General features: G+C 44.7%; 5 protein-coding genes across 11 annotated transcripts in view; 3 read left to right on the forward strand and 2 right to left on the reverse strand.

The window, feature by feature from the left end:
- The window catches only part of LOC6618057 (partitioning defective 3 homolog), a 43,688-nt gene extending 21,156 nt beyond the window's left edge, over nucleotides 1-22,532 (forward strand). For 2 of the 7 annotated variants that reach the window (XM_032726755.1, XM_032726754.1), the window contains exons 2-10: nucleotides 5,322-5,652; nucleotides 7,507-9,201; nucleotides 9,269-9,891; nucleotides 9,956-10,243; nucleotides 10,311-10,984; nucleotides 11,053-11,557; nucleotides 11,833-11,937; nucleotides 21,921-22,165; nucleotides 22,227-22,532. In XM_032726755.1, the coding sequence (XP_032582646.1) occupies nucleotides 5,470-5,652; nucleotides 7,507-9,201; nucleotides 9,269-9,891; nucleotides 9,956-10,243; nucleotides 10,311-10,984; nucleotides 11,053-11,557; nucleotides 11,833-11,937; nucleotides 21,921-22,165; nucleotides 22,227-22,513 (4,605 nt within the window). In that variant the 5' untranslated portion in view covers nucleotides 5,322-5,469 and the 3' untranslated portion in view covers nucleotides 22,514-22,532. Of the gene's footprint in view, nucleotides 1-5,321; nucleotides 5,653-7,506; nucleotides 9,202-9,268; nucleotides 9,892-9,955; nucleotides 10,244-10,310; nucleotides 10,985-11,052; nucleotides 11,558-11,832; nucleotides 11,938-12,423; nucleotides 14,239-21,920; nucleotides 22,166-22,226 lie in introns of those variants that run through there. The other 5 variants (XM_002042319.2, XM_032726756.1, XM_032726757.1 and 2 more) reach the window with 5 other exon arrangements.
- Nucleotides 13,805-16,102, reverse strand: LOC6618054 (probable tubulin polyglutamylase TTLL1). Its single transcript, XM_002042316.2, has 4 exons — nucleotides 15,669-16,102; nucleotides 15,038-15,617; nucleotides 14,593-14,933; nucleotides 13,805-14,535 (listed from the first exon to the last, which is right to left on the reverse strand). Exons 1-4 carry the CDS (start codon nucleotides 16,001-16,003, stop codon nucleotides 14,304-14,306), a joined length of 1,488 nt encoding a protein of 495 aa, XP_002042352.1. The 5' UTR covers nucleotides 16,004-16,102; the 3' UTR covers nucleotides 13,805-14,303.
- On the forward strand, nucleotides 16,343-17,505 carry LOC6618055 (glycine-rich protein 5). The gene has a single exon (XM_002042317.2). It carries the CDS (start codon nucleotides 16,578-16,580, stop codon nucleotides 17,313-17,315), a length of 738 nt encoding a protein of 245 aa, XP_002042353.2. The 5' UTR covers nucleotides 16,343-16,577; the 3' UTR covers nucleotides 17,316-17,505.
- On the forward strand, nucleotides 20,009-21,383 carry LOC6618056 (skin secretory protein xP2). Its single transcript, XM_002042318.2, has one exon. It carries the CDS (start codon nucleotides 20,056-20,058, stop codon nucleotides 21,229-21,231), a length of 1,176 nt encoding a protein of 391 aa, XP_002042354.1. The 5' UTR covers nucleotides 20,009-20,055; the 3' UTR covers nucleotides 21,232-21,383.
- A 302-nt stretch (nucleotides 22,533-22,834) lies between the features above and the next one.
- Nucleotides 22,835-23,456, reverse strand: LOC6618058. The gene has a single exon (XM_002042320.2). The coding sequence runs from the start codon at nucleotides 23,449-23,451 to the stop codon at nucleotides 22,930-22,932; it is 522 nt and encodes a 173-aa protein (XP_002042356.1). The 5' UTR covers nucleotides 23,452-23,456; the 3' UTR covers nucleotides 22,835-22,929.
- Between the last annotated feature and the right edge of the window lie 270 nt (nucleotides 23,457-23,726).

Genomic DNA, 23,726 nt, shown 5'->3' on the forward strand with positions numbered 1-23,726 from the left:
TGGATTGCCGTAGTGTCACCGAAGTGGCTTTAAACAAAAATAAAAGTAAATAAATATAAACTTGTTGGTTGGTTACAGACGACAGTGAGTGAAAGTGACAGTGAACTCAATTGACCTGAAACGAATACGAAATACGAGCACGTGTTGTGTTTGTCTCTCTCTAGCGCCATCCTGCGCTCTCTGTCCAACATCGCCTGCCTGTCTCTTTCGCTGCGTTATCATTACCATTTTTTGTTAGATAAAATGCTAAAATGCGTATAACTGAGATATTAAATAATGCTTGAGTAATGCGGGTTGGTGAAGCTAACTCAAGGGTTTCCAAAGCACAGATCACTCATTAAAATATTTATTACACTGAGAATAAAGATGAGTGGGCAAATATATAACCACAATTGATATACATATATATTTGTTTAATTGCCTGTCTTGTCTTTAAATAAATTGCGTTGTGTGGTATCTCAAAAGAGAGCACTTTCTTTTCTATTTACATATTTGTATGTATCTGTAATACATTTTCTCCAAGTGTACGCCCAGCTTTTACTTTTCTCCCCAACTTCCGTACATCCTCTGCCTTTTCACGTGCAATTAAGCACAAGTCGCAGCCGTTTAAATCAATTAAAATCCGTGTTACTCAATCACAACTACTCATTCGCCCAAAAATCCTCCCTTCTCCCTCGGCATCGTGGGTTCAGTCAACTTTTTTGGAGTCCGAACCGGTTGGGGATATTACCCCCACCCTCCTCCCTTTTTAAATGTTTTTTTTTCGGCAATGGCAATTACGAGCAAACGTTAAAGTTAAAGTTTGTAAGCGGCTTTTGTTGTTTACCATTTGTCCGTTGCTCACTGTATTCAACTCACTGTTGCTGTCGACGACGCTCCACTTTAGAAATGGCTAGGAAAAAGATGAAAGTTTTTCCCTGCTCAGCTGCAATTAATATTAATACGTAACATACAAAAAAAAAAAAAATAAAAAAAAAAAACGAAGAAACGTCAAAGAAAAAAGGTACATTAAGCAAACAATTTTTAAGAGCACACAAAGCGTCACGTTGTAAGTTTCTCAATTTGTCCAGATGTCAACAGGCTGAGGAGTAATGTTATATGAAAATGGTATTATCTGCTTTCAAGGCCCTGACTCACACACTTTTGCATTTGGGGCTAAAACGGGTGGGGTAATCATTAGTTTACCTATCAGCGGAAATGTGAGCCAAGCGCGTGTTTGTGAAATATAATTTGTGATTCAGCTAGGTATTTACACGAGAATTAAGGAAGATTGATACTCCATATATACAGAATCGGGTAATCGGATATAAATGCCAGTTTTCGCACTTAAATAAGCAATGTACATGGTTTATTGTTACGAAACAGCAGCTACTTTGTAGCAATACATAAACTCGTAGATATAGTTATTTGTAATTGCTATCATAAGGTTTGATCAGTTCTATACTTATCATAATAATAATAATTTTAAAGCAGATCACTTATGTTTCTTTTATTCAGATAATATTATACTATTATATTTTATTATGTTAGTTTGGCTGGCTTAGTTTTGAAAGTTCCCAATAAGTTCCCGCATCATTATAATGATGTGTTGGCATCAACTTCCGCGGTTCTCAAGCCATTGATCTTGACTAAAGTGTCGCATAATTACCTGGGCAGTAATTAAGCCAGAAGGAAAAAAGGTAAAAGCTGGGAAAAGAGCAAAAGCAAAAGTTGATGAGCCGAAATATGGTGGAAGGTTTCGTTTTTTTTTCCCCCGATCTTCAAAGCACGCATGATGGGTGTTAAAGGTCCAAGCTCTTTTTCTTGCCGGTCTTTCAGTTATTTTTTCTGTTATTTTTTTGAGTAATTATGGCAGGCTTTCTTTGGCCATCAACCTGGAATAGAGTGGCGTTTACGACGGAGCTTGTGTCACTTTTGCTGGCTTTTCTTTTCCCACGTCCATTGTGAAATATTTTCCCGCGGGCCAGCGACCTCGGCATATGGGAAATACGCTGGGTGACTAGATGACACCCACTCGATCCCATATATCTCACTATCATATCATATCGCAGCGATTGATTATAATTAGAGTGCCTAATGTGATTGGGAAAGCCAAATCGAATGGGGCTGTGGCCATTAGAAAGCGTTGCAATTGACATTAATAGCCTCAAATGGCGGCGACTACATTTTCACTCGGATTTCCCGACAGCTGTTTTGAGCTTTTCCCCGCCAAGAAACAGCAGCTGTTGTTTTTCCCACCTTTCGTAACTGGAGTGACCCACAGCTGCCCTTGTCACCCCCACTATGTACATATGTATGTGTTTTCAGCTGGAGATGGGTGCAAAACAAGAGAATATCATAAACAGACGATCTGGATTCAATTATCTGCTAATCATTTGTGCAAATGCCCTTCATGATGCTATATTATTTTGCTTTCCTCGTGTTAATCATTTGCTGATTTAGAGCTGCCTGCGAAAAAAAAGGTGGCGCCTCTCTCTCCTTTCACTTGTTTTTTCAGTTTTCTGGGATCTTGAAATTTCGCGTTTGGGCGAGAAAAAAGTTCGATCGTTTAACTGGTCTCACCTATTTCCTGGTGTTTAGTGTTTGAAACGGAAAGAAATAATACTTAATTAATAACTTCGAGCTGAGTTTCGAATAATATTGTGTTGGAAAATTCTTTTTATTTTTCGTCGTATTTCTTCGTTATGTTGCCCCGGCGTTAACAATAATGTCTTTTAAATCAACAATAGTGTGCCACGCCTCCAGACCCGTTGGCCCGCCTCCTTGTGCCTGCACTTGGCTGTAGTTATATCTAATTTTATATTTTTTTTTTGTTGCATACATTTTTCCACTCTTTTCTGCCGTTTGCTACACTTCATTATGGTGGGGGGTTTTTCTTCAGATTTTTGCAGTTTTTTCCCGCCCTTTGTTGCATGGCATGCATAATGACAGCGTGTAATTTGGCCTTTCTTTTCTTCTCCTGCATATTTCCTGCACGTTTGTGGCACTCACATTTATCCCACCCCCCAAACCCCATCTATCCGTAGCCCCACCCCATCATTTCCCCCAACCGATGGAGATTGGGACCTCACGGCATCTCGTGGGTTGTTAAAGGCCTGATTGCGAATTATGGCCAACAGCTCTTTCAGAAATCTGAAAACTGAAAACTCGAAAACTCGAGCGGAAAGCTGGCTGGCAAAGGCACAAAGGAATCGACGACGGGGGCGGTTGCATGTCTGGGGAGGGGGGCGTGGCAGCGTCAGAAAACTTTATATGATCCCATTTTATGCTAATTTACGAGCATTTTTCCCCTTTCAATTAATTTCTTCCCAAGGGAGGGGCATCGCTGATTCCATTTTAATATGCACATGTATTTATGATATATGTATATGGTCGGGGGTTATTATAATGCCATTTCTATGCAGACAGCGTTTTTATTTTCCGAATCGCGCAGCCAACAAGGGATTTCCTAATTGATAATTCAAATTGGTGCGTGATTCGTAATCAAAATGGATGCTAAATATAAAACTAGGCATAAATTGGAAAATCATAGTTAAATAATTAATTACTGTTTTTTTGCAATATGATGATGAAGCTAAATTTACTTTATTTGTATTGCTTGCACTTGTAAAGTGCAAGTAATAAATGATTATTTAATAAACATCATATTATCTTTATTATAAAGTCCTAATGAAATTGACCCTTGGCCTTCATTCTGCTACTAATTACTTGATTATTTGTTGAATGAATGATAAATCAATCAATGAACGCTCGGCTGAATGAATGAATGGATTCACTCTGCACAATGACTACATTCGTTTGAATGGCATGAATGGTAATGAATGAGTTAAACAGGTGACCTTTAAACGATCGTGCGAATAACTTTTACGTTTGTTTCAAGGGATTTTCGATTTATTTGAATTGGATTTGGAAAGATCGCAATGCTATATATGAAATCAAATAAACACACACCCAGTTTTTGCTCAGTGTAGAACAAACCAGTGAATTGAGCGAGTTTGTTTTACTTCTGCACTCAACTTGGGTTTTATTTTCGGCTTAAGCAAATATTGGCTCGGCCTGGAAAAATGTTTATGCGAATTTCGGGGTCTAGTCTATATGCACATATACATAAACGTAAACAAATAAATATTCCGAATGTATCTGTATCTGCTTGTCAGTTGATTTTCTTGTACTAAGGAGACTGCCTTTTGCTGTGTCTAAAATTTCTAGTAGGCAAATAAATCGCATTTGCGAGCGGGGCTGGGTGGATATGGGAGATATATCTTGTCATGCTTCGGCGCGTTGCTGGCGCTTCAAAAAGCAAAAAAAAAAAAAAATGCGAGCCATTGTTGTTGTCGTTGCGAACCGAACGTCGTACTTATTACAGGTGTGACTCACCATCCATCTCTTTCGCTCCCACGGCATTGAGGCAGTCGAGCTGCTCAGGTGCATAATCAAAGCGAATTTGTGTGCGAAATGGGTTCAACTTGCCGCTGTAGCTGCCACTGCCTTTTTGCTGTTGCAACTGTCCGTTGTCAGTTGATTTATCTATATATTAATGCATTTTATATATATATATATATTATGGAAAAATGCCTGAACACGAACACACGATCGTCGTATGTAAAGGGGGAAATAAAATGGTAGCCGTGCAAGCCTGAAAATTGCTTGGGAAAATGCCTTTGCTTTCAGCCAAAGAGTCTCAGAATCGAAAAACTAGTTTTTCGTTCAAAATAATTGTAAACCCCAATGGAAAAATTGGGTTACATTTTTGTTGAATGTGCAGAATGAAAAAACGGGGTTGCAGACATACATACTATCTATGTAAACCTTGAATTTTTGTGACTCGGCTTTAATTTCCACTTGTTTATTTTCAATTTGATAAGTGATAAGTTTGTTTATTATTGCTCGACACAACTTTCATTGACTGACTCGCTTAGATATCTGATTTGCAATTATTTGCTTTAATTTTGTCAGCAAATCTCAGAATTCATATACAAATCTCCTTCGCATAGAAGAAGGTACCATTCATATCGTTTTTATGGCGTCTGCCACAATATCTTACGTACAATTTCCAATGGCGTAGACGGGAGTCGAGTTTTGTTTTTGTGTGTGTGCCAAAGATAGCATTTCCGTGTGCCACCGATAAGGCAGCCAATTCACACTGCATTTTGATAGCGTTTTTGATAGGACGGCACTCAACAGTTGCCGCATTGCATCACAGATAAGAGCGTAGACTAAATAGTAACAACAATAGTAATCATCATAATAAGTACAATGGCACAAATGCAGTGACTAAGCTTTGAATCACAGCTAATAAATACCTTTTAAATGCCACACAGCGGTGAAATGTTCCTCGAATCGAAATTAGTCGGCAGTTGCAAGGAAAAGCCAACGAAAAGCGAACAATAAAACAAAGCGCAGAGAATCAATCGAAATATATTTAACAAAATTAACCAATCAGCATATACCAAAGATCGCATTTTGATCATGTTCGACGTACCGCCAAAATGTCCTGCGTTGGCCAACAAGCTGGGCGGTCTCTTCGGGTGGCGACACACCTACAAGGTGGCCGCCAAGCAGGAGGGGATTCCCCATGGGCAGCTGCACAAGTCCTACTCCCTCACGCTGCCCAAGCGACCGCCTTCGCCGTCGGCCTACTCGTGTGTGAAGGTAAAGATCGAGCGATATAGTATACTATATTAAGGAATTGCAAAGATCACTGGGAAAAATCGTCAAAATAAACAAAATAACATGAAATAGAGTTATTCCTAAGAAGATTATCGAATAATCAAGTACCAATTATTTATCACTAATAATTTTAGTATAAAATAGTACAAAAATAAATAAGATTATATCTAAATATGTTTAGGTAGTACAGTATGTTTTGCATATCAAGTATATTATTAATTAATATTTAAAAAGCAGCAATATTAGATTAGAGATATTGTAAATATATTTCTCTACGTGCCGATAAACACACATCCCAAATTCAATCACAATCTCTTTTGGCATTCCTCCAGTTCGATACCACTCTGGTTTGCCCTGCGACAACGCCCACATAGCATTTTCAATCTTTTTATGATATATGAGATCGAGATCGTGTTGTCGACTCGTTGCCGCATAATTTCCATTGACAAATGACCATAAAGAAGTGTAATCAATGAGGCACAGTGGAGCAAAGGTGGTTAACCTGCTAAGTGAAATCTTGAATAAAAAGAGTCCAAAAATTTCTGATAAATTTATTAATGTAAAAATTGATTGCTTTTATAAAAATATGTATTAAATCATATAATAGAAATGTATAATTTGTTTGTCTTTTGCAAACACCAAGCCAATACATATTGAACAAATTTCAAATCGATTCATTTTGTCTACATAACCCACTGTTCCCAAACTGCATTTTTAAGGCTCTATTCTACATGCCAAGTGGCGATTCGGTATCTCAAAAATCAGTGCTGCATCTGATAGATACTTAGAATGTCTGAATGCGCGCTCTTTGACCAACAAACAAAAACAAGACATCAAAGAAACCAGGTGAAGAAACAAACCAAAAAAACAGAAAACAGAAATCAAGGAAAAGACGCGAAAAATAGCCGAAATTATTGCGCCAAGTTGACGATTCGTTCGACGTTCCAGTTCTGCAGCTCGTCTCAGTTTGCTGAGCCTCCAACGCTTTTGACTGGTTTTCAGCCATGATGCAATTGTTTTGTTTCTTCTGCACTAGAAAAAAATATAAAAAAAATTCCCAAAATATCTGCAATAACTATATAACTATAATAAACCAGCAAAAGATAAAAATCAATAGCATAAAGATAAACAGAAGCTCAGGTTGAATTAAGAAGTTTAGATTAATTATTCCATAGAGAAAATGGAATGTTGATCTAAGATTTGTAAAATCTCCTCCAGTTCTTGCTAGAATTTTCTCCAAGTGAGTCTTGTTGCTGTTGGTCGGCATTTGGCATTTGTTGTGGAATCCATCGGAATGCCAAAAGCAACACCGCCAGCAGCTCCTTGGCTGCTCAGCTCAGCTCGACGAGAAGAGTAGATTGCAATTTGGGGCGCTGGAGGTCGTCGCGGTCTTATTAGGCTTATTAGGCGTCGCTCAGGGAGTTCAAGTTGATGATGAGCCCACGTGAGCGGAGATTTTTGTGGCGATGGAGTGACTCAACACGTAGCGGTTGCTCCATGCGGAAGCACAGATGTGCAGATGGTTCAAATGGGATGTGAGAAGCGAGTCCGCGAGACGATGCGTCGTCGCCTCCATTGGCCTTTCCAGATTGAAGATTGCAGTTACGAGATTTGGGGGAGGATGGATGGATGGATGTTGGGAAAGAGTTCCGCGACTTCCACGGCCCCCAGTCTAATGGAAATAACAGATGCAAGAGATGCACGTCTTAATGTTTCGTTGCTGGGGAGATACAGTGCACACTCCATAATGTGAACTAATAAAATATATTTTAATTTGCTCAGCAATATTAATAAACTCAAAAATCATTGAATTTTTTTTATCTTTTCCACTTACAGCCCGATTCCTGGGTGACCGTTACGCATCTGCAGACACAGTCGGGCATCCTCGATCCGGATGATTGTGTCCGCGACGTGGCCGACGATCGGGAGCAGATATTGGCGCACTTTGATGACCCAGGACCGGATCCGGGAGTTCCGCAAGGAGGCGGCGATGGAGCATCGGGCAGTTCATCCGTTGGCACCGGTTCGCCGGATATCTTTCGCGATCCCACCAACACGGAGGCGCCCACCTGTCCGCGGGATCTATCCACGCCACACATCGAGGTCACCAGCACCACATCGGGACCGATGGCTGGACTCGGAGTTGGACTGATGGTGCGTCGCAGCAGTGATCCCAATCTGCTGGCCTCTCTGAAGGCGGAGGGCAGTAACAAACGCTGGTCGGCGGCGGCTCCCCATTACGCTGGCGGGGATTCGCCGGAGCGCCTGTTTCTTGACAAGGCCGGTGGCCAGTTATCGCCACAGTGGGAGGAGGACGACGATCCCAGTCATCAGCTAAAGGAACAGCTGCTACATCAACAGCAGCCCCATGCTGCTAATGGAGGCTCCTCCTCCGGTAACCATCAGCCGTTTGCCCGATCCGGACGCCTGTCGATGCAGTTTCTGGGCGATGGCAATGGCTACAAGTGGATGGAGGCAGCCGAGAAACTACAGAATCAGCCGCCAGCCCAGCAGACATATCAGCAGGGTGGTCATCATGCTGGTCACGGTCAAAACGGTGCCTACTCCAGCAAGTCCTTGCCCCGGGAGAGCAAGCGAAAGGAGCCCTTGGGACAGGCATATGAATCCATCAGGGAGAAGGATGGTGAAATGCTGCTGATCATCAACGAGTACGGTAGTCCGCTGGGACTCACTGCTCTGCCGGACAAGGAGCATGGCGGTGGACTGCTGGTGCAGCATGTGGAGCCGGGCAGCCGAGCCGAAAGAGGACGACTGCGTCGTGATGATCGCATCTTGGAGATCAATGGCATTAAGCTAATAGGACTCACCGAATCACAGGTTCAGGAGCAACTGCGACGGGCTTTGGAGAGCTCGGAGTTGAGAGTTCGAGTGCTGCGCGGTGATCGCAATCGCCGCCAACAGCGTGACTCCAAGGTGGCCGAGATGGTGGAGGTGGCCACGGTTTCACCCACCCGCAAACCACATGCTGCTCCGGTGGGCACCTCGCTGCAAGTGGCAAATACCCGTAAACTGGGCAGGAAAATCGAAATTATGCTCAAGAAGGGACCCAACGGTCTGGGCTTTTCGGTCACAACACGCGATAATCCCGCCGGTGGCCACTGTCCCATCTACATCAAGAATATCCTGCCACGAGGTGCGGCCATCGAGGATGGACGCCTGAAGCCCGGTGATCGTTTGCTCGAGGTGGATGGCACTCCAATGACCGGTAAAACGCAAACAGATGTGGTGGCAATCTTGAGGGGCATGCCAGCGGGAGCAACCGTAAGGATTGTGGTCTCCCGCCAGCAGGAGTTGGCGGAGCAGTCTGACCAGCCGGCTGAGAAAAGTGCTGGAGTGGCGGTGGCACCTTCAGTTGCTCCACCACCTGTTCCTGCTGCTGCACCTCCAGCGCCTTCCATTCCGGTCCAGAAATCCAGCAGCGCACGATCTCTGTTCACTCATCAGCAGCAATCGCAGCTAAATGAATCTCAGCACTTTATTGATGCGGGCAGCGAGTCGGCTGCTTCAAATGTAAGTTTAATCACAATCTTTGTAGGATTTGGTACTATGCTAATTTTTTTTATTCTTAAACCCACAGGACAGCCTGCCACCCAGCAGCAACAGTTGGCACTCCCGCGAGGAGCTGACCCTGCACATTCCCGTACACGACACCGAAAAGGCCGGACTGGGGGTCAGTGTGAAGGGCAAGACGTGCTCGAATCTGAACGCTTCCGGATCGAGTGCCTCCAGCGGCAGCAATGGACTGATGAAGCACGACGGTGACTTGGGTATATTCGTGAAGAATGTAATTCATGGCGGAGCTGCATCCCGCGATGGTCGCTTGCGGATGAATGATCAACTGCTGAGCGTGAATGGAGTATCGCTGCGGGGGCAAAACAATGCCGAGGCCATGGAGACACTACGTCGGGCAATGGTCAACACGCCCGGCAAACATCCGGGCACCATAACCCTGCTGGTAGGCCGCAAGATCTTGCGATCGGCCAGTTCCAGTGACATTCTGGACCACAGTAACAGTTACAGTCATAGCCATAGCAATAGTAGCGGCGGCAGCAATTCAAATGGTAGCGGTAATAACAACAATAGCAGCTCAAATGCCAGCGATAATTCTGGAGCCACGGTCATATATTTGAGCCCGGAGAAGAGGGAGCAGCGCTGCAATGGCGGCGGAGGTGGTGGCAGTGCTGGCAATGAGATGAATAGGTGGGTATATATATACTCGACATATGTCGTACAACTTAGTACAACTAAGCGTATTGTCTTACAGATGGAGCAATCCCGTTTTGGATCGCCTAACCGGTGGCATTTGCTCCTCGAACTCAGCGCAGCCATCCTCTCAGCAGTCTCACCAGCAGCAGCAGCAGTCGCATCCTTCGCAGCAGCAACAGCAGCAGCGTCGACTGCCAGCAGCGCCCGTTTGCAGCAGTGCAGCTCTCAGAAACGAGAGCTACTACATGGCCACCAATGACAACTGGTCGCCGGCGCAGCTGCACTTAATGACTGCTCATGGCAACACGGCGCTGCTTATCGAGGACGATGCCGAGCCGATGTCTCCGTGAGTCTGATAACTAGATATCTCTCAAAGGAACCTTTTAACTCACTATATTCTTTATTTCTTTCAGAACACTACCGGCACGTCCGCATGATGGGCAGCACTGCAACTCGAGCAGTACTAATCCATCGCAGAACTTGGCCGTCGGCAATCAGGGGCCACCCATAAATACCGTGCCTGGTACTCCGTCGACATCCAGCAACTTTGATGCCACCTACTCCTCGCAACTGAGCTTGGAGACAAACTCGGGCGTGGAGCATTTCTCGCGCGATGCTTTGGGACGACGCAGCATCTCTGAGAAGCACCATGCGGCGCTCGATGCCCGCGAAACTGGCACCTATCAGCGGAATAAGAAGTTACGCGAGGAGCGCGAACGCGAGCGTCGCATTCAACTGACGAAATCCGCTGTGTATGGTGGTTCCATTGAATCCCTTACGGCTCGCATAGCCAGTGCTAATGCCCAGTTTTCGGGATATAAACATGCCAAGACTGCATCCAGCATCGAGCAAAGAGAGACGCAGCAGCAATTGGCCGCTGCCGAGGCGGAGGCCAGGGATCAGCTGGGCGATCTGGGTCCGTCGTTGGGCATGAAGAAGTCTTCGTCGTTAGAGTCGCTCCAGACGATGGTGCAGGAGCTGCAGATGTCGGATGAGCCGCGTGGTCATCAGGCGTTGCGTGCACCGCGTGGGCGTGGCAGGGAGGACAGTCTGCGGGCGGCGGTGGTCAGCGAACCGGATGCGAGCAGTAAGTTTTTGGATAATATACAGATATTTCTGGAATTGTGAATAATTTGCTTCCGCTTATCTTTTTAGAGCCCCGCAAGACCTGGCTTTTGGAGGATGGCGATCACGAGGGTGGTTTTGCCTCGCAGCGCAATGGACCGTTCCAGAGTTCGCTGAACGATGGCAAACACGGCTGCAAGTCGTCGCGGGCCAAGAAGCCAAGCATACTGCGCGGCATCGGTCACATGTTCCGCTTTGGCAAGAATCGCAAGGATGGCGTGGTGCCAGTGGACAACTATGCGGTAAACATTTCGCCCCCTACATCGGTGGTTTCCACAGCCACATCGCCGCAGTTGCAGCAGCAGCAACAGCAGCAATTGCAGCAACACCAGCAGCAGCAACAGATACCAACCGCTGCGTTGGCCGCTCTGGAGAGAAATGGCAAGCCGCCGGCGTATCAGCCACCGCCACCGCTGCCTGCTCCAAATGGAGTGGGTAGCAATGGGATCCATCAGAACGACATCTTCAACCATCGCTATCAGCATTATGCCAACTACGAGGACCTCCACCAGCAGCACCAGCAACACCAGATTAGGTGAGAGCGGGCCCGCAACTTCTTTGCATCCTTTCATTTTGCCGGTGTCGGGATATTTGTTTGTTTAACCCAGTTTATTAGCCATTTAACACAACATTGTGTATATATGTGTCGTATATCTCTTTCTCGCCCTTTTTTCTCTCTCTGTTCCGCGTGTCTGTGTATCTATGTTGTTGTCAATGTGTTAACCACTCATCATCACACGCACACTCACCCCCAAACACACACACCACACTATAACAATTACACTGGTAAAAACAAATATATCGAAGCAGTGGAGACGATTCCACCACATCGATTTCGGAAACGCTTTCGGAGTCAACACTCGAGTGCATGCGGCAGCAGGTCATCCGTCAGCGCATCAAGGTCGAGGCGGAAAGGTAACCCACCCACCTACACCAACACCCGCATCCACACTCACACCCCCACCCACAACCTCACCCATCACACAGATAGCCCAGTGCAGTGCGGTTCGTAGATATAAAGCGGCTAAATGGTAATGGGCTTTTAGAGCTTCAGTTAATTAAGTAAAAATTTAGGTGTGCTAGAGATTCGTTTATATAAAAAAAAATATTGCAGTCAATAAATAATATTTAAAAAAAGGTTATGGGTTGAATAGCTAACAATATACATATTTAATCAAATTGCAATGACATTATCTTTATAGAGTTCGTAGATATCATAAAACGTAAATCAAATATTAAAAAGTAGTTATAGTTTAACACTCGAATTGCACTGTATCAAAAAACTTGAATTTTGGCTGCTTACTTGTAAATTTTACATTTTCGTTTTTGCCGACAAAACACAACAATCATTATATCTGCATTTTGTAAATTACTCATGGACACTACCGCTTGCTTTCGCAGTCGCCGCCATCAGCATTACCATTCGCAGCGCAGTGCCCGCTCGCAGGATGTGAGCATGCACTCGACGAGCTCCGGATCCCAGCCAGGATCCCTGGCCCAGCCGCAAGCGCAATCGAACGGCGTTCGTCCCATGAGCAGTTACTACGAGTACGAGACGGTGCAACAGCAGCGGGTGGGCAGCATCAAGCACAGCCATAGCAGCAGCGCCACGTCGTCCTCCTCGTCGCCCATCAATGTGCCGCATTGGAAGGCGGCGGCCATGAATGGCTACTCGCCAGCCAGCCTGAACAGCAGTGCCCGGAGTCGAGGTCCGTTTGTGACGCAGGTGACCATACGGGAGCAGAGCAGTGGCGGCATACCCGCCCACCTGCTGCAGCAACATCAGCAGCAGCAACTCCAGCAGCAGCAGCAGCCCACCTACCAGACTGTCCAGAAGATGTCCGGACCATCGCAATATGGTAGTGCCGCCGGTTCCCAGCCACACGCATCCAAGGTGTGACTATAGGTGTTGGCGCAAGCGCGCGCCACTCGCGATGTGCTGGCCGAAAACCGGGTCGTTCTCAGCGAGGTCAACGAGGAGGTGGAGGTATTCTACTTCGCCACCGAGTGCTGAACACATTGCATATTCGAGGGACTTATTTGTTTAAGTTAGATTAAGTGGAATTTCCACTAAACCACATGCATTAGGGGTGGGTTGGTTAATGTAATCTGGTCTATTCACCATTCAATTAATATGAGGCAGGAGGAAATTTATTTTATATTATGAGGTTTAAATTTGATTTGTAACTAGCTCCAAGCCAAGGAATGGTTGCTATATAATTTAAATTCTATCCTGATTAAACAATATATATATATATATATATATATATATTTATCCGTGATATATGATTAAGCAAACAAAACCTAGACGTTTTCTTGCTAAGCGGAAAGAACCAGGATAATATATACATTAGTATTCCATTATAATTTCATGGTCCAAGTGGTAAGGATAAAATTGATTTTATATTTGTAAATTGCTAAGAATACTACTTGGTTTCATTGGATTTCCAACCTATTGACCCACCCTGACACACGTCTATATTAAGTTCACAATTCACAATATATAAACTAAAAGATTGCATATTTGGCGAAACAGAAACCAAGAGAGTAACGATTAAGGAAAGTATTCCCGTAAAGCGCTATCCATTTGTCGAGTGCTTAGATATAATTTAAACGATTGTATTAAGCTTTAGCTCTAAGTCCAAGTCAAACGCCTTTGTACATAACTAGTTTACCCGGAAGCCAACAAGAAAAAAGAACAACATAAAATTCCAAAAGTTTTGGACCTACGCAGCGAAAGGTCTTAAGAATTTCCATTGTCATTTATCATTTTTTTTTTTTTACATTTACCTATATTTTTTTGATTTGTACATAGATCTTGTTTGTTTGTTTTGTAAAGCTTTAAAGCGGACGCCATTTTGTGTGTGCAAACGTGAGGATTTGCAAGAAGCGAAAAGTTAAACTTAAAGCCAACCCATTTAATACGTATAGCTAACATGTAAGAGTAAGCGAAGTACTTTTTTTTGTTCCAACAATTATCGAGCTAAGACAAGAAGTTTTGTGCAGCCGACCTCGGCCCAGGTCTCTAAAAAAGACAAGCAGCTTAACTTAGTTATACGAATCCATACGATTAAGCCGAACTAGTGGGTAAGCCTACATGTATAGCGAATATATACGATACTTTTCTTTATACTTGTGTACTTCCTAAGTAATTTGTGCGATGCCGACCGAATACCGAGTTGCGAATTAAACGTTAAAAATTTTCATAAAGAACCAGTCCGAAACGATATGCATTTGACAACCACCCAACGACTAAGGGATTTGCGATTTTCACAGCATCACTACTGTTTTACTATCTTGTTGGACCTTTTAATCTTGGTCTCTCCTTCGGCGGGCGGTGGAGTGGATGAGCAAACGGCTGAAGATGCAGCAGTCGACTTGGACTTCTTTTTCTTCGATAATCTGCCCTTGCGTCGAACGGGGGCTTGCTCCTCGGGCTTAGATTGCGAAATGGGCATTAGAACGGTGAAGTTTTTCAACAACTCTGGATTGGGCGTTTTATCCCAATGCTCACTAAGAATTCGCATTGAAAATCAATCAAATCAATCGCGATCACTTATTCAGACTTACTTTGGCATACAGTTCGGTGGAACAACCACATCCAGGACGTTGTCTATTAGCCGCGATTTGAGCATGCGGTCGTTCGTGGTGGTCGAGTGCATAGACGGCGATGTATTGATCTCGATCAGCCAGGGCTTCAGGTTATTATCAATGATTATGTCATAGCCATAGACCTCGAAGCAATGACGATCGTTGGCCATCACCGGAGCCACTGCGTCCAAGGAGTGCCTGATAGTGGCGGTGATGCGGCTCCACAGCATATCCGAAACGCCCTCGCCTCGCAGGCTATCCAAGTATAGCCACAGATTCTGGAGTGGCCATTTGCCACCATGGATGGAATTGTACTCTTGCTAGATGTTAGATGAGAACATTTATAAAGCAATGGTTAAGTGGGCGCAAAACACACTTATTTGCAACGTTGACTTTGGACTTATGTACTTTTGCGGCTACTTACGTTCGTTTTCTGGATGCTGACGTTCGTCAAGTGCATAAATACGTTATCAATCTCAGTTTCGTCGTACTTCTCGGTGCAAAAACGGCAGAAACCCTCCTTATAGAGATACGCCTTGAGCGGATTGAATGTGGTCACAAGGACAAAGAGTCGCAGGTCGAACTTCTTGCCGCCGATGAGCAGTGGATTGTCGATGTACTTGGAAATGACGCAGGTGTCCCGGTTGATTTGCGGATAGAAGGTGCGCGCATCGTATGCGAATTTTTTAAGCTTGGACAACTTGTTGACCAGATAGATACCTACACCCTGGGACTTGCTGCATGGCTTCACTATCCACGTGCTGGCCGGATTGCGATGAAAGACCTCGACGAACATCTGGTAGTCGGAGGGCAGGACAAAGGTCATGGGTATGATGTCCAGGTGCTTGTAACGGGTACCCCCTATGCCCAGTTTCGTGTCCGGTGGATGGCTTTGCGCCAATGGATCGCCACGCCGCTCCAGATCTTTGCGATACCGCTTGATGTTCTTGATTAGCAAATCCTTGCGCGACAGCTCAATGGAGTTCGGGAAGTGGTTAATGACTCTGGGGTGAGATCTTAGATGGTTAGACAAAAAGTTGCTAACCACTACTTACTGATCGGATCGCATGCGATACGGATGATCGATGCCGAAGATGTAGCGGCAATTCTGGGTGCACGCCCAATAGAAATTCCATTCGCCATTGAAGGAGGGCACTTGTAGCCAACCTCTTTTCTGAAAATTGCTGACCAGCGCAGACTTGTCCCAATCTGTGCTGTAGTAAATGCCCGTTCGGGATTTCGGTGGTCTCAGTCGATTCCGGATGTAGTGCAGACCGTTGATAGGCTGGGTGATCAACTTGATCTCAGGCAGGTCATCGTCACTAGTGCAGCTGCCACCGCATTTCTGGCGAAGATTCCTCAGAGGACTGGTCTGGCCCCGCGTGCTCATTTGGGTGGTTGTATTTTAGATACTACCCCTCTTGGACTCCAACACTTTATGCTGAGAACTGAGAATTTTGCCTAATTTCGAAGCGATCGTACTTCAGTTGCTGACAATTTAATTATGGCCTGGCTGATGCTCACGCCTTGGCATCTAGTAAATTCCTACCCATTCAAGAATAGGATCTTCGGTTTAGAGAGCATACTTATTTCGTTTCCGGTTTTAGCAGTAATTCACTTGTTCCCACAACTAATGACAAAATCTGACTGTTTTCCCGCAACAGATCCGCTTGCATAATCCCCGGGAAGAAATCGAAAGTGCTAATTCCCTTGAAGTTGCAATGTTTGCCCAAAAATTGCGTTATATTCTGGGATTCTAGATAAAAGCAAACCTTCTGCGGATCCACAAGACCGCAAAGAGTGAAAAATCTGACTTTGACACAAATATTTGTGACACTAGTTCACCTGCCATCGGAACAGGCGGCCCTCCAAAACCCATTGAGTAATTTCACACATTGCGGGTTTTGGTACAGAACAATCGCGCACTATTGTCGAGCAATTCGACTTGGCTGGGTATAAAGTCGATGGTATGGTCACCAGAGTTCATCAGTCGACGCGGCAAAGTCAAGAGTGGATTTTGTGGATTAGCAGGAACACCGAATCGAAGATACACACATTACATAACCATGAAGTTCTACCTGGGATTGGCGGCAGTCATAGTTGTGATGGTTTCCCTGGCGAAGCCGGGAGAGGCCACCTTTGGCAAGCTTAATCTTCTTCTGGGCGGAGCCACTACATCTGGCTATGGATCTGGATATGGATATGGCGGTGGCTATGGTTCTGGCTACGGCTATGGAAGTGGCTATGGATCAGGATATGGCGCCGGCTATGGATACGCTCCCGAGAACGTGGTGAAGGTGATCAAGGTGTCGGTGGTGCCAGGAGGTGGAATCGGAGGAGGGTATGGCGGAAGCTATGGTGGAGGATATGGCGGCGGTTACACTGGCGGCTATAACGGTGGCTATTCCACCGGCTTTGTGGGCGCTGCTCCAGGCATATCCACCTCCGCCGTGGTTACCCCAGTGGTCACTTCGGTGTCCACGCCGGTTGCCACTCCTGTCCTGGCCGGTGGGGCCGGCTATGTGGGAGGATTCGGAGGCGGTCTGGGCGGAGGATTGGGTGGGTATGGAGGCTCCTTCGGCGGTGCTGCCGCACTGCCCGCCTCCTACGGATTTGGAGCTGGCTATGGCGCTGGCGGCGGCTTTGGACTGGGATTCGGTGCACCACCACCACCACTGGGCTTGGCTGGAGGACTCTGCTAGAGAACGACGAAGCCACAATGTCAAGTGGTTATATTTTTTTTTGATAATTTTAAACAACGATTTGTAATTAAAAGTTAACGATTTGTAATAAAATGTATAAACGAAGAGAATAGTGTTTGCTTTGGAGCTCACGAAGAGTAATGTTTTAATAATACTATTTAAGGTTCCCTAAAGAATATTTTAATAAACATATGAACATGTCTAAAAGCGTTCTTTGTTATAAATATTTAGAAATATAATAGTTTGTTTTTAGCTCATAAAGCAATAAAAAAAGAAATAGAATACAATCAATGAGTTTGGCTGCCCAAAAGTGTGCTAAATAATATAACATTAAACAAAACCCTCTAAGTTCTATATACTCTATATATGGCTTATAGATCTACGATGTAACTTTTTGCTTTTGCAATTTACTACTTGACAATTACAAAATAAAAAATTTCGCACCCATTTGAAGAGCCACCACCCAACAAATGTATATAGGCCCACCCAATCCCAGTGACCTTCGGTTTGGACCTCTGAATGAAAACGAGAGTTGAGTGCTGTTTACGCACTCAGTTAGCCGGCTTTAACCCTTTCCGCCCCCGCCAAACCTTCTCTTAGCCCATCGAACTGGAGATCGTGAGCCCAAGAAAACTGTTAATGGTAATCAAGTGCCAAAAACCAAAAGCAAAACCAAAGTCAAAGTCAAGTCACAAGAGCCAAGCCCAAAAAAAAAAAAAATACAATGTTCGACCAAGAATGCTGTACGCCACTTGGGTGCAAATTGGTTGAGCTGGACCAGCTCCAACTTCATTTCCATCTCCAACTCTAGCCACATATACAGCAGCCACTTCAACCAAAATGTAGACAATCTGTAAATGGTAATGCGTTAATTGACTATGATTTAATATTTAAATTATTTTTATTTTAATAATATTTTAATAATTATTTTAATAATAAATAAATAAATAAATATAAATAGATAAAATAGATAAAGATAAAAAGATAGATAAAATAGAAATGAAATAAAAATAGACAAGTAGAAATTACAGCAAGTGTCTGACTTCAACGTTTTTAAGAAGGTTAAAACTCATCTTAGTTAATGTTCAAAATTTAAAATATAAATTCTTATACACATAAGTAATTAGTTTACTACATCCAATTGGGTTTAGCAACTACCTTAAAATTGTATGCTTGTTTTATTTTTTGTTTAGGAGTTATAAAGAATCTTTGTTGCTTTAAAACGCATTGTGATTGTCTGGAACTTTTGTAAAAATCAAGTATAAACTTTAGAATTAGTTGCTTACTTTGCAAAACTGCCTAAAATTCCACGCATCTTTCCATAAAAATGAATTTTACGATATTCTCGTGCTACCAAAAAAAAAAAAAACCAGTTGTCGAATTATGGGAACAGAAAATTTCGCCAGATGGAACACATACATATTTGGAGGGTTCTTCTCCATTTTTTTGGTGACCCAATTTGCATAACCGTCTAGATCAATAGAAAAAATACAAAGGGTTCCAAAAAGCGACATTTACATATATGTAATATTTGATCTGAGCTGGGAGGGAATACGTTAGAAAACGTGGACGTGGACAGGTTTTCGGGTCGAAGTCCGAGATGAGCAAAGATTTCTGGGCGTGCTTGGGTTATTTCGATTTTCGGATTTTGGCTATTTGGATATTGGCGAGGCTCCAACCCAATGAGTCCCTTGACTACGTGGAGTCATGCATACGATTTCGGGGGCTGAATGAGTGACAATGCCAATACGCTGGCCACGCACATGTGCCAGCGTGCACTGCGAGAAATCGTAAGGCGTATTTTCGATTAAAAAAAAATAATTAAATAAATAATATGAATTATTTATCCTTTTTTTGCTTTAAAACTGTTCATTAATTTGCCTTATTTGTACTACACAGTAATTTGTAAGTATTTGTTTTACAAATCGAATTACAAATTTTTAAATAAAAGTTTATGTATTTTCATTTAGTAGTATATTGAATTATGACTGCTATCGATCAGATATAAAAAAATACTCCCTTAAATCAGCTTGATTCAAATTGGGACCGTATATGAATCAGACAATTAATATGCAAGTCGCATTACATGGTAGAACTGTTGGGGTTTCTCCACATTCACAGAAAAATAATAAATTTAGGCACAAAAATATTTTAATTTAATATCACTTCATCTGATTTAATCTATATTAATTAAATTCAAAGGTGTTCATAGTTTCCGTACTTCTAGCTTAAGCTGCGTTACAGATCATATCACGTCAACAGCTCCAAATATTTCCCTCAGTGCTAATTGGGGAATTACCCGAGCTTCTTGCGAATCCGTAACGCTCTTGGGCCGTGGATTTATTTAACTATTTTGTGCCGTGCCGGTAGATGCGAGAAAATATCTCACTTGATGGTTAAGTAGTTGAGGTGACATATGGACAGACAGACAGACAGCCGGTGGCTCAGGGCCCCGCCCAGATTTGGAATACATTTCGACCGGGCCGACTCGTCTTGGGTTGTATTGGCTTGTCTTGTCTCATTGGCCCATAAGTAACCATTTATGAATTAAGCAAACATCTGTGTTGGGGGCATCTCATCTCGTTGACTGGAGGGAGCATAACATGGTTTAGAACTACACAAACGCACACGGCTGTTGGCCGGCTATAAATTAGTGCCTCGCCTCGATTTGGGACATCAGTTGAGTTTCGTTCAGGTTGCCGGCAGCATCAGTAGCACCATTAGCATCACCAGTAACACCATGAAGCTGTACGTTTGCGTTTCGCTGGCCCTTTTGGCCCTTTTGGCCCCAGTTCCCTCCGATGCCCTGTTGGGCGCCAAGTTGGCCCTGCTCAAGGCCATTGGCGGCGGTCTGGGTGGCGGCAGCTCCGGCGGCGGTGGCTACTCCACCGGCAGTGGTGGCTATGGAGGCGGCTATGGCAGCGGTGGATACTCCGGCGGCTACAATCAGGGATACTACAACCAGCCCAGCCGCCCGGTGTACAACTCCGGATACGGCAGCTCCTCGTCCTCTGCCGCCAGCAGCAGCAGCAGCTATGGAGGCAGCTATGGTGGTGGTTATGGCGGCGGCTACGGTGGTGGCGAGCAGGTCATCAAGGTCATCAAGGTGGTGGAGCAGCCCTCTTACTCTTACGGACGCTCCTCCGGCTATGGTGGCAACTATGGAGGATACTCGTCCAGTGCCTCGTCCAGCGCCAGCGCCAGTGCCAACTCCTACTCCGCTCCCGCTGTGAGCTACTCCGCTCCAGCTCCCGCTGTGACCTTTTCCGCTCCTGCACCCGCTGTTACCTACTCTGCCCCAGCTCCCGCTGTGACCTACTCCGCTCCTGCTCCTGCCCCGGCTGTGACCTACTCTGTTCCAGCTCCGGTGGTGCGCGTTCAGGCTGCTCCAGCTGTGACCTACTCCGCTCCTGCTCCTGCCCCAGCTGTGACCTACTCCGCTCCTGCCCCCGCTCCTGTGGTGCGAGTACAGGCTGCTCCCGCTGTTACCTACTCCGCGCCCGCTCCCGCCGTGACCTACGCCGCGCCCGCTCCGGCTGTTACCTACTCCGCTCCTGCTCCAGCTCCAGTGGTGCGTTACTCAGCCCCAGCTCCAGCTCCCATCAGCTACGCCCCCGCTCCCGTGTCCTACGCCCCGCAGCCACAGAGCCAACAGGTGGTGAAGACCATCAAGCTGATCGTCGATGAGGATCGTGCACCCGCCCAGGTTTACGGACCACCTGCCGTGGAGTCCAGCTACTCCAGCGCTTCCTCCTCCGCTGCCGCTTCCGCTGGTGGATACAACGGTGGCTACAATGGTGGATACAACGGCGGCTACAATGGTGGCTACAATGGCGGTTCCAATAGCGGATTCTCAGGTGGATTCAATGGCGGCTGGAAGCGTGGCGGCATCTTCGAGAAGCTGGTGGGCTGCTAGGTGCTCATGTAACCATAACTCAAAGCCAATCAAGGAATCCAAAATCTATCCTAACCTAACCGTACTCAACTATTTTTTTTTCTAGTTCTAAAACGAATAACTGTATTTTTTTGTTCGATCGATGTGTACATAAAATAAATCAATATACCCGATATCAGTGCTTTATAACTTTATACTCTTATGTAATCGCCAATACCTCAGTCGAATTCGTCTGTCTGTTAGTTTATATGTATATATACATATATATCTTCTTTTGGGGTTTTTTAGGGTTCATTGTGTTATTGATTCTAAGCCAAATTAACACCAAGTTGCTAACTCCCAACGAATCGGTTGCGATTCATATTCCAATTCCGGATCTGAAGAGATCGCGGAGAGGGCCCTGAGAACAAGGTTAAGATCGAGGGACAGAAAGATGGCGGGAGATTCTGGTTTATAGGGTTCTACTGATTTGCATTTGAATAAAAGATGTTTATAAACATTTAAAAGAGAGACTTAAAGAATTGTTTGGTCAATAGGCTAAGAATCATATACCTTTGATATGCCTGCTGATGCTTACAAATTTTGTAGAATCTTTTAGGCTTGCATCAAAATAAATTAAGCTCTACCTATAAACAATGATGGACTATATCAAACTATATTTCATATTAATTGGATAATTGATTCAAACTATCTATGGAAAATTGCATTAGGTTCCACGATCTTTATCGGCCAAGTGTCATGCGATTTGAGGTGCAGTCATCCAAAATCGTCACCGATGGGCGTTCATCCAAGACCAAGAACATCCGTTCGCCGGCGAATATAAAAGCTGCTATCCCCTCGAAGAATTGGCCAAACAAAATGCAGGTGCTCAATGTGCAATTGTTTATTTTGGCAGCAGTTGTTGCGGCTTTAGTACGTAGTCATGCGGTGGAGAAGGAGCAGCCGGCGAGCCACGGTGCGTATGAGCAACGCTATTTAAAGTACTTCACTTATTTGTGGTTTTACTATATCTGCAGCCTATGGACCACCCATACACATTAGCTCGGGTGTACTCCAGCTAGCTCCGGATATGGAACAACCCCATCTGCTGCTGGTGCCCAGCTCGTACTCCACGTCACTGGGAAGTCCCTGGCCGCATTTCTATGTGGACACCTTGACGGCTTCGCACCTGCCACATTCAGTGATTCCATCGATTCCATCGATACCTTCGATCCACGAACCCCGCATCCTGGTCAATGATAATGTGGACTTTTCGCAACTCAAATTGCCCCAGCATCAAGTTGTCCACTCCCACGGCCGTTAAAAGGGTTCATTGCGAAACAATTTATAAACTATCAAAAATAACTACTTTTAAGTTTAAGTTTTTTTTGTTTTCAATTTATTAATCAATAAAATTGCTATATAATATATTGGTTTTTTAAGGTTGACGAATACTTGGACAATATTCATATGTGTGCCAAAAACACATTTTTAAAATATGTAAAATTTTAATTGGTTAAGTTGGCAGGTTTTGTAATTAATTAAAATCCAGGACATCTCTTTAACCTAATTACATTTTCCTTAAATACTTGACCATGTTTTCTTATAGGTTGTGCCCCCAATGTTGCTTTTTAATTCAATTTAACTTACATTTATTTTAATAATCGTAAAAAAAAAACATTTTTAGAATAATAAAATCTTTGAGCATTTTACTAGGTCTTGGTTGCGACTATCACAGTCTTAGTAGAGATGCTCCAGCTGGTGGTGCTCCGCCAGGTGGTGGTCGTGCTCCGCCTGGTGTTCCACCTGCTGTTCGAGTGCCTGGTGCTGAATGTGGTGCAGTTCGTGCTCATCCCGATCCTTGAACTCGTACAGGGTGCTGTAGCTGAAGGCGCCCTTGCCATGATCGATGCCGGGCACAGCCTTGTGGTCCTCGTAGTGAGAGTGCAACTCGCTGGCCTCGGCGTACTCCTCGCCGGCATCGCTGCTGCCGTAATCTGCCGGGAAGCTCTCCTCGCCCAGGTGATCGCCCAGTGAGCCCAAGTGATCCGCCTCCCCGGAGGCTCCGAACTCGTGCGAAGATGAGCTAAAGTCCAGCTTGGAAAGGGCTTCGCCGCCAGTCAGACCGCCGGCGTAGTGGCCCAAAAGTCCTGCTGAATGGACCACTGCATTGGAGGACACATCATCTCCCAAAGGATAACTTTGGATGCCTAGCAGCAGCTGACACAGCAGGATCATCAGTTTCAGGCGATAGGTGAACATGGTTGGATGTAGTAGAAGTGATTTAACCGACGCGGCGAAATGTTTCGAGTCAACTAATTTACTGCTACCAACTGCATTGGATTTTATATGCTCGAAGCACTCACATTCGACCGCAAATACATGCCGCATTTTCCTGCATTTTCCGTCGACTTTTGCACACAGTCTTTTGTTTTGTTTGGCGAAAAGCAAAAAAACACAGAAAAAAAATGTTGCAACGGACATCTGCCTGCTGGCCGCTCGTTCGGCTGGAGCTGATAATTTGCTGCACTTACTCC

Source organism: Drosophila sechellia, chromosome X (genome assembly GCF_004382195.2).
Source record: "Drosophila sechellia strain sech25 chromosome X, ASM438219v1, whole genome shotgun sequence".
NCBI lineage: Eukaryota > Metazoa > Arthropoda > Insecta > Diptera > Drosophilidae > Drosophila > Drosophila sechellia.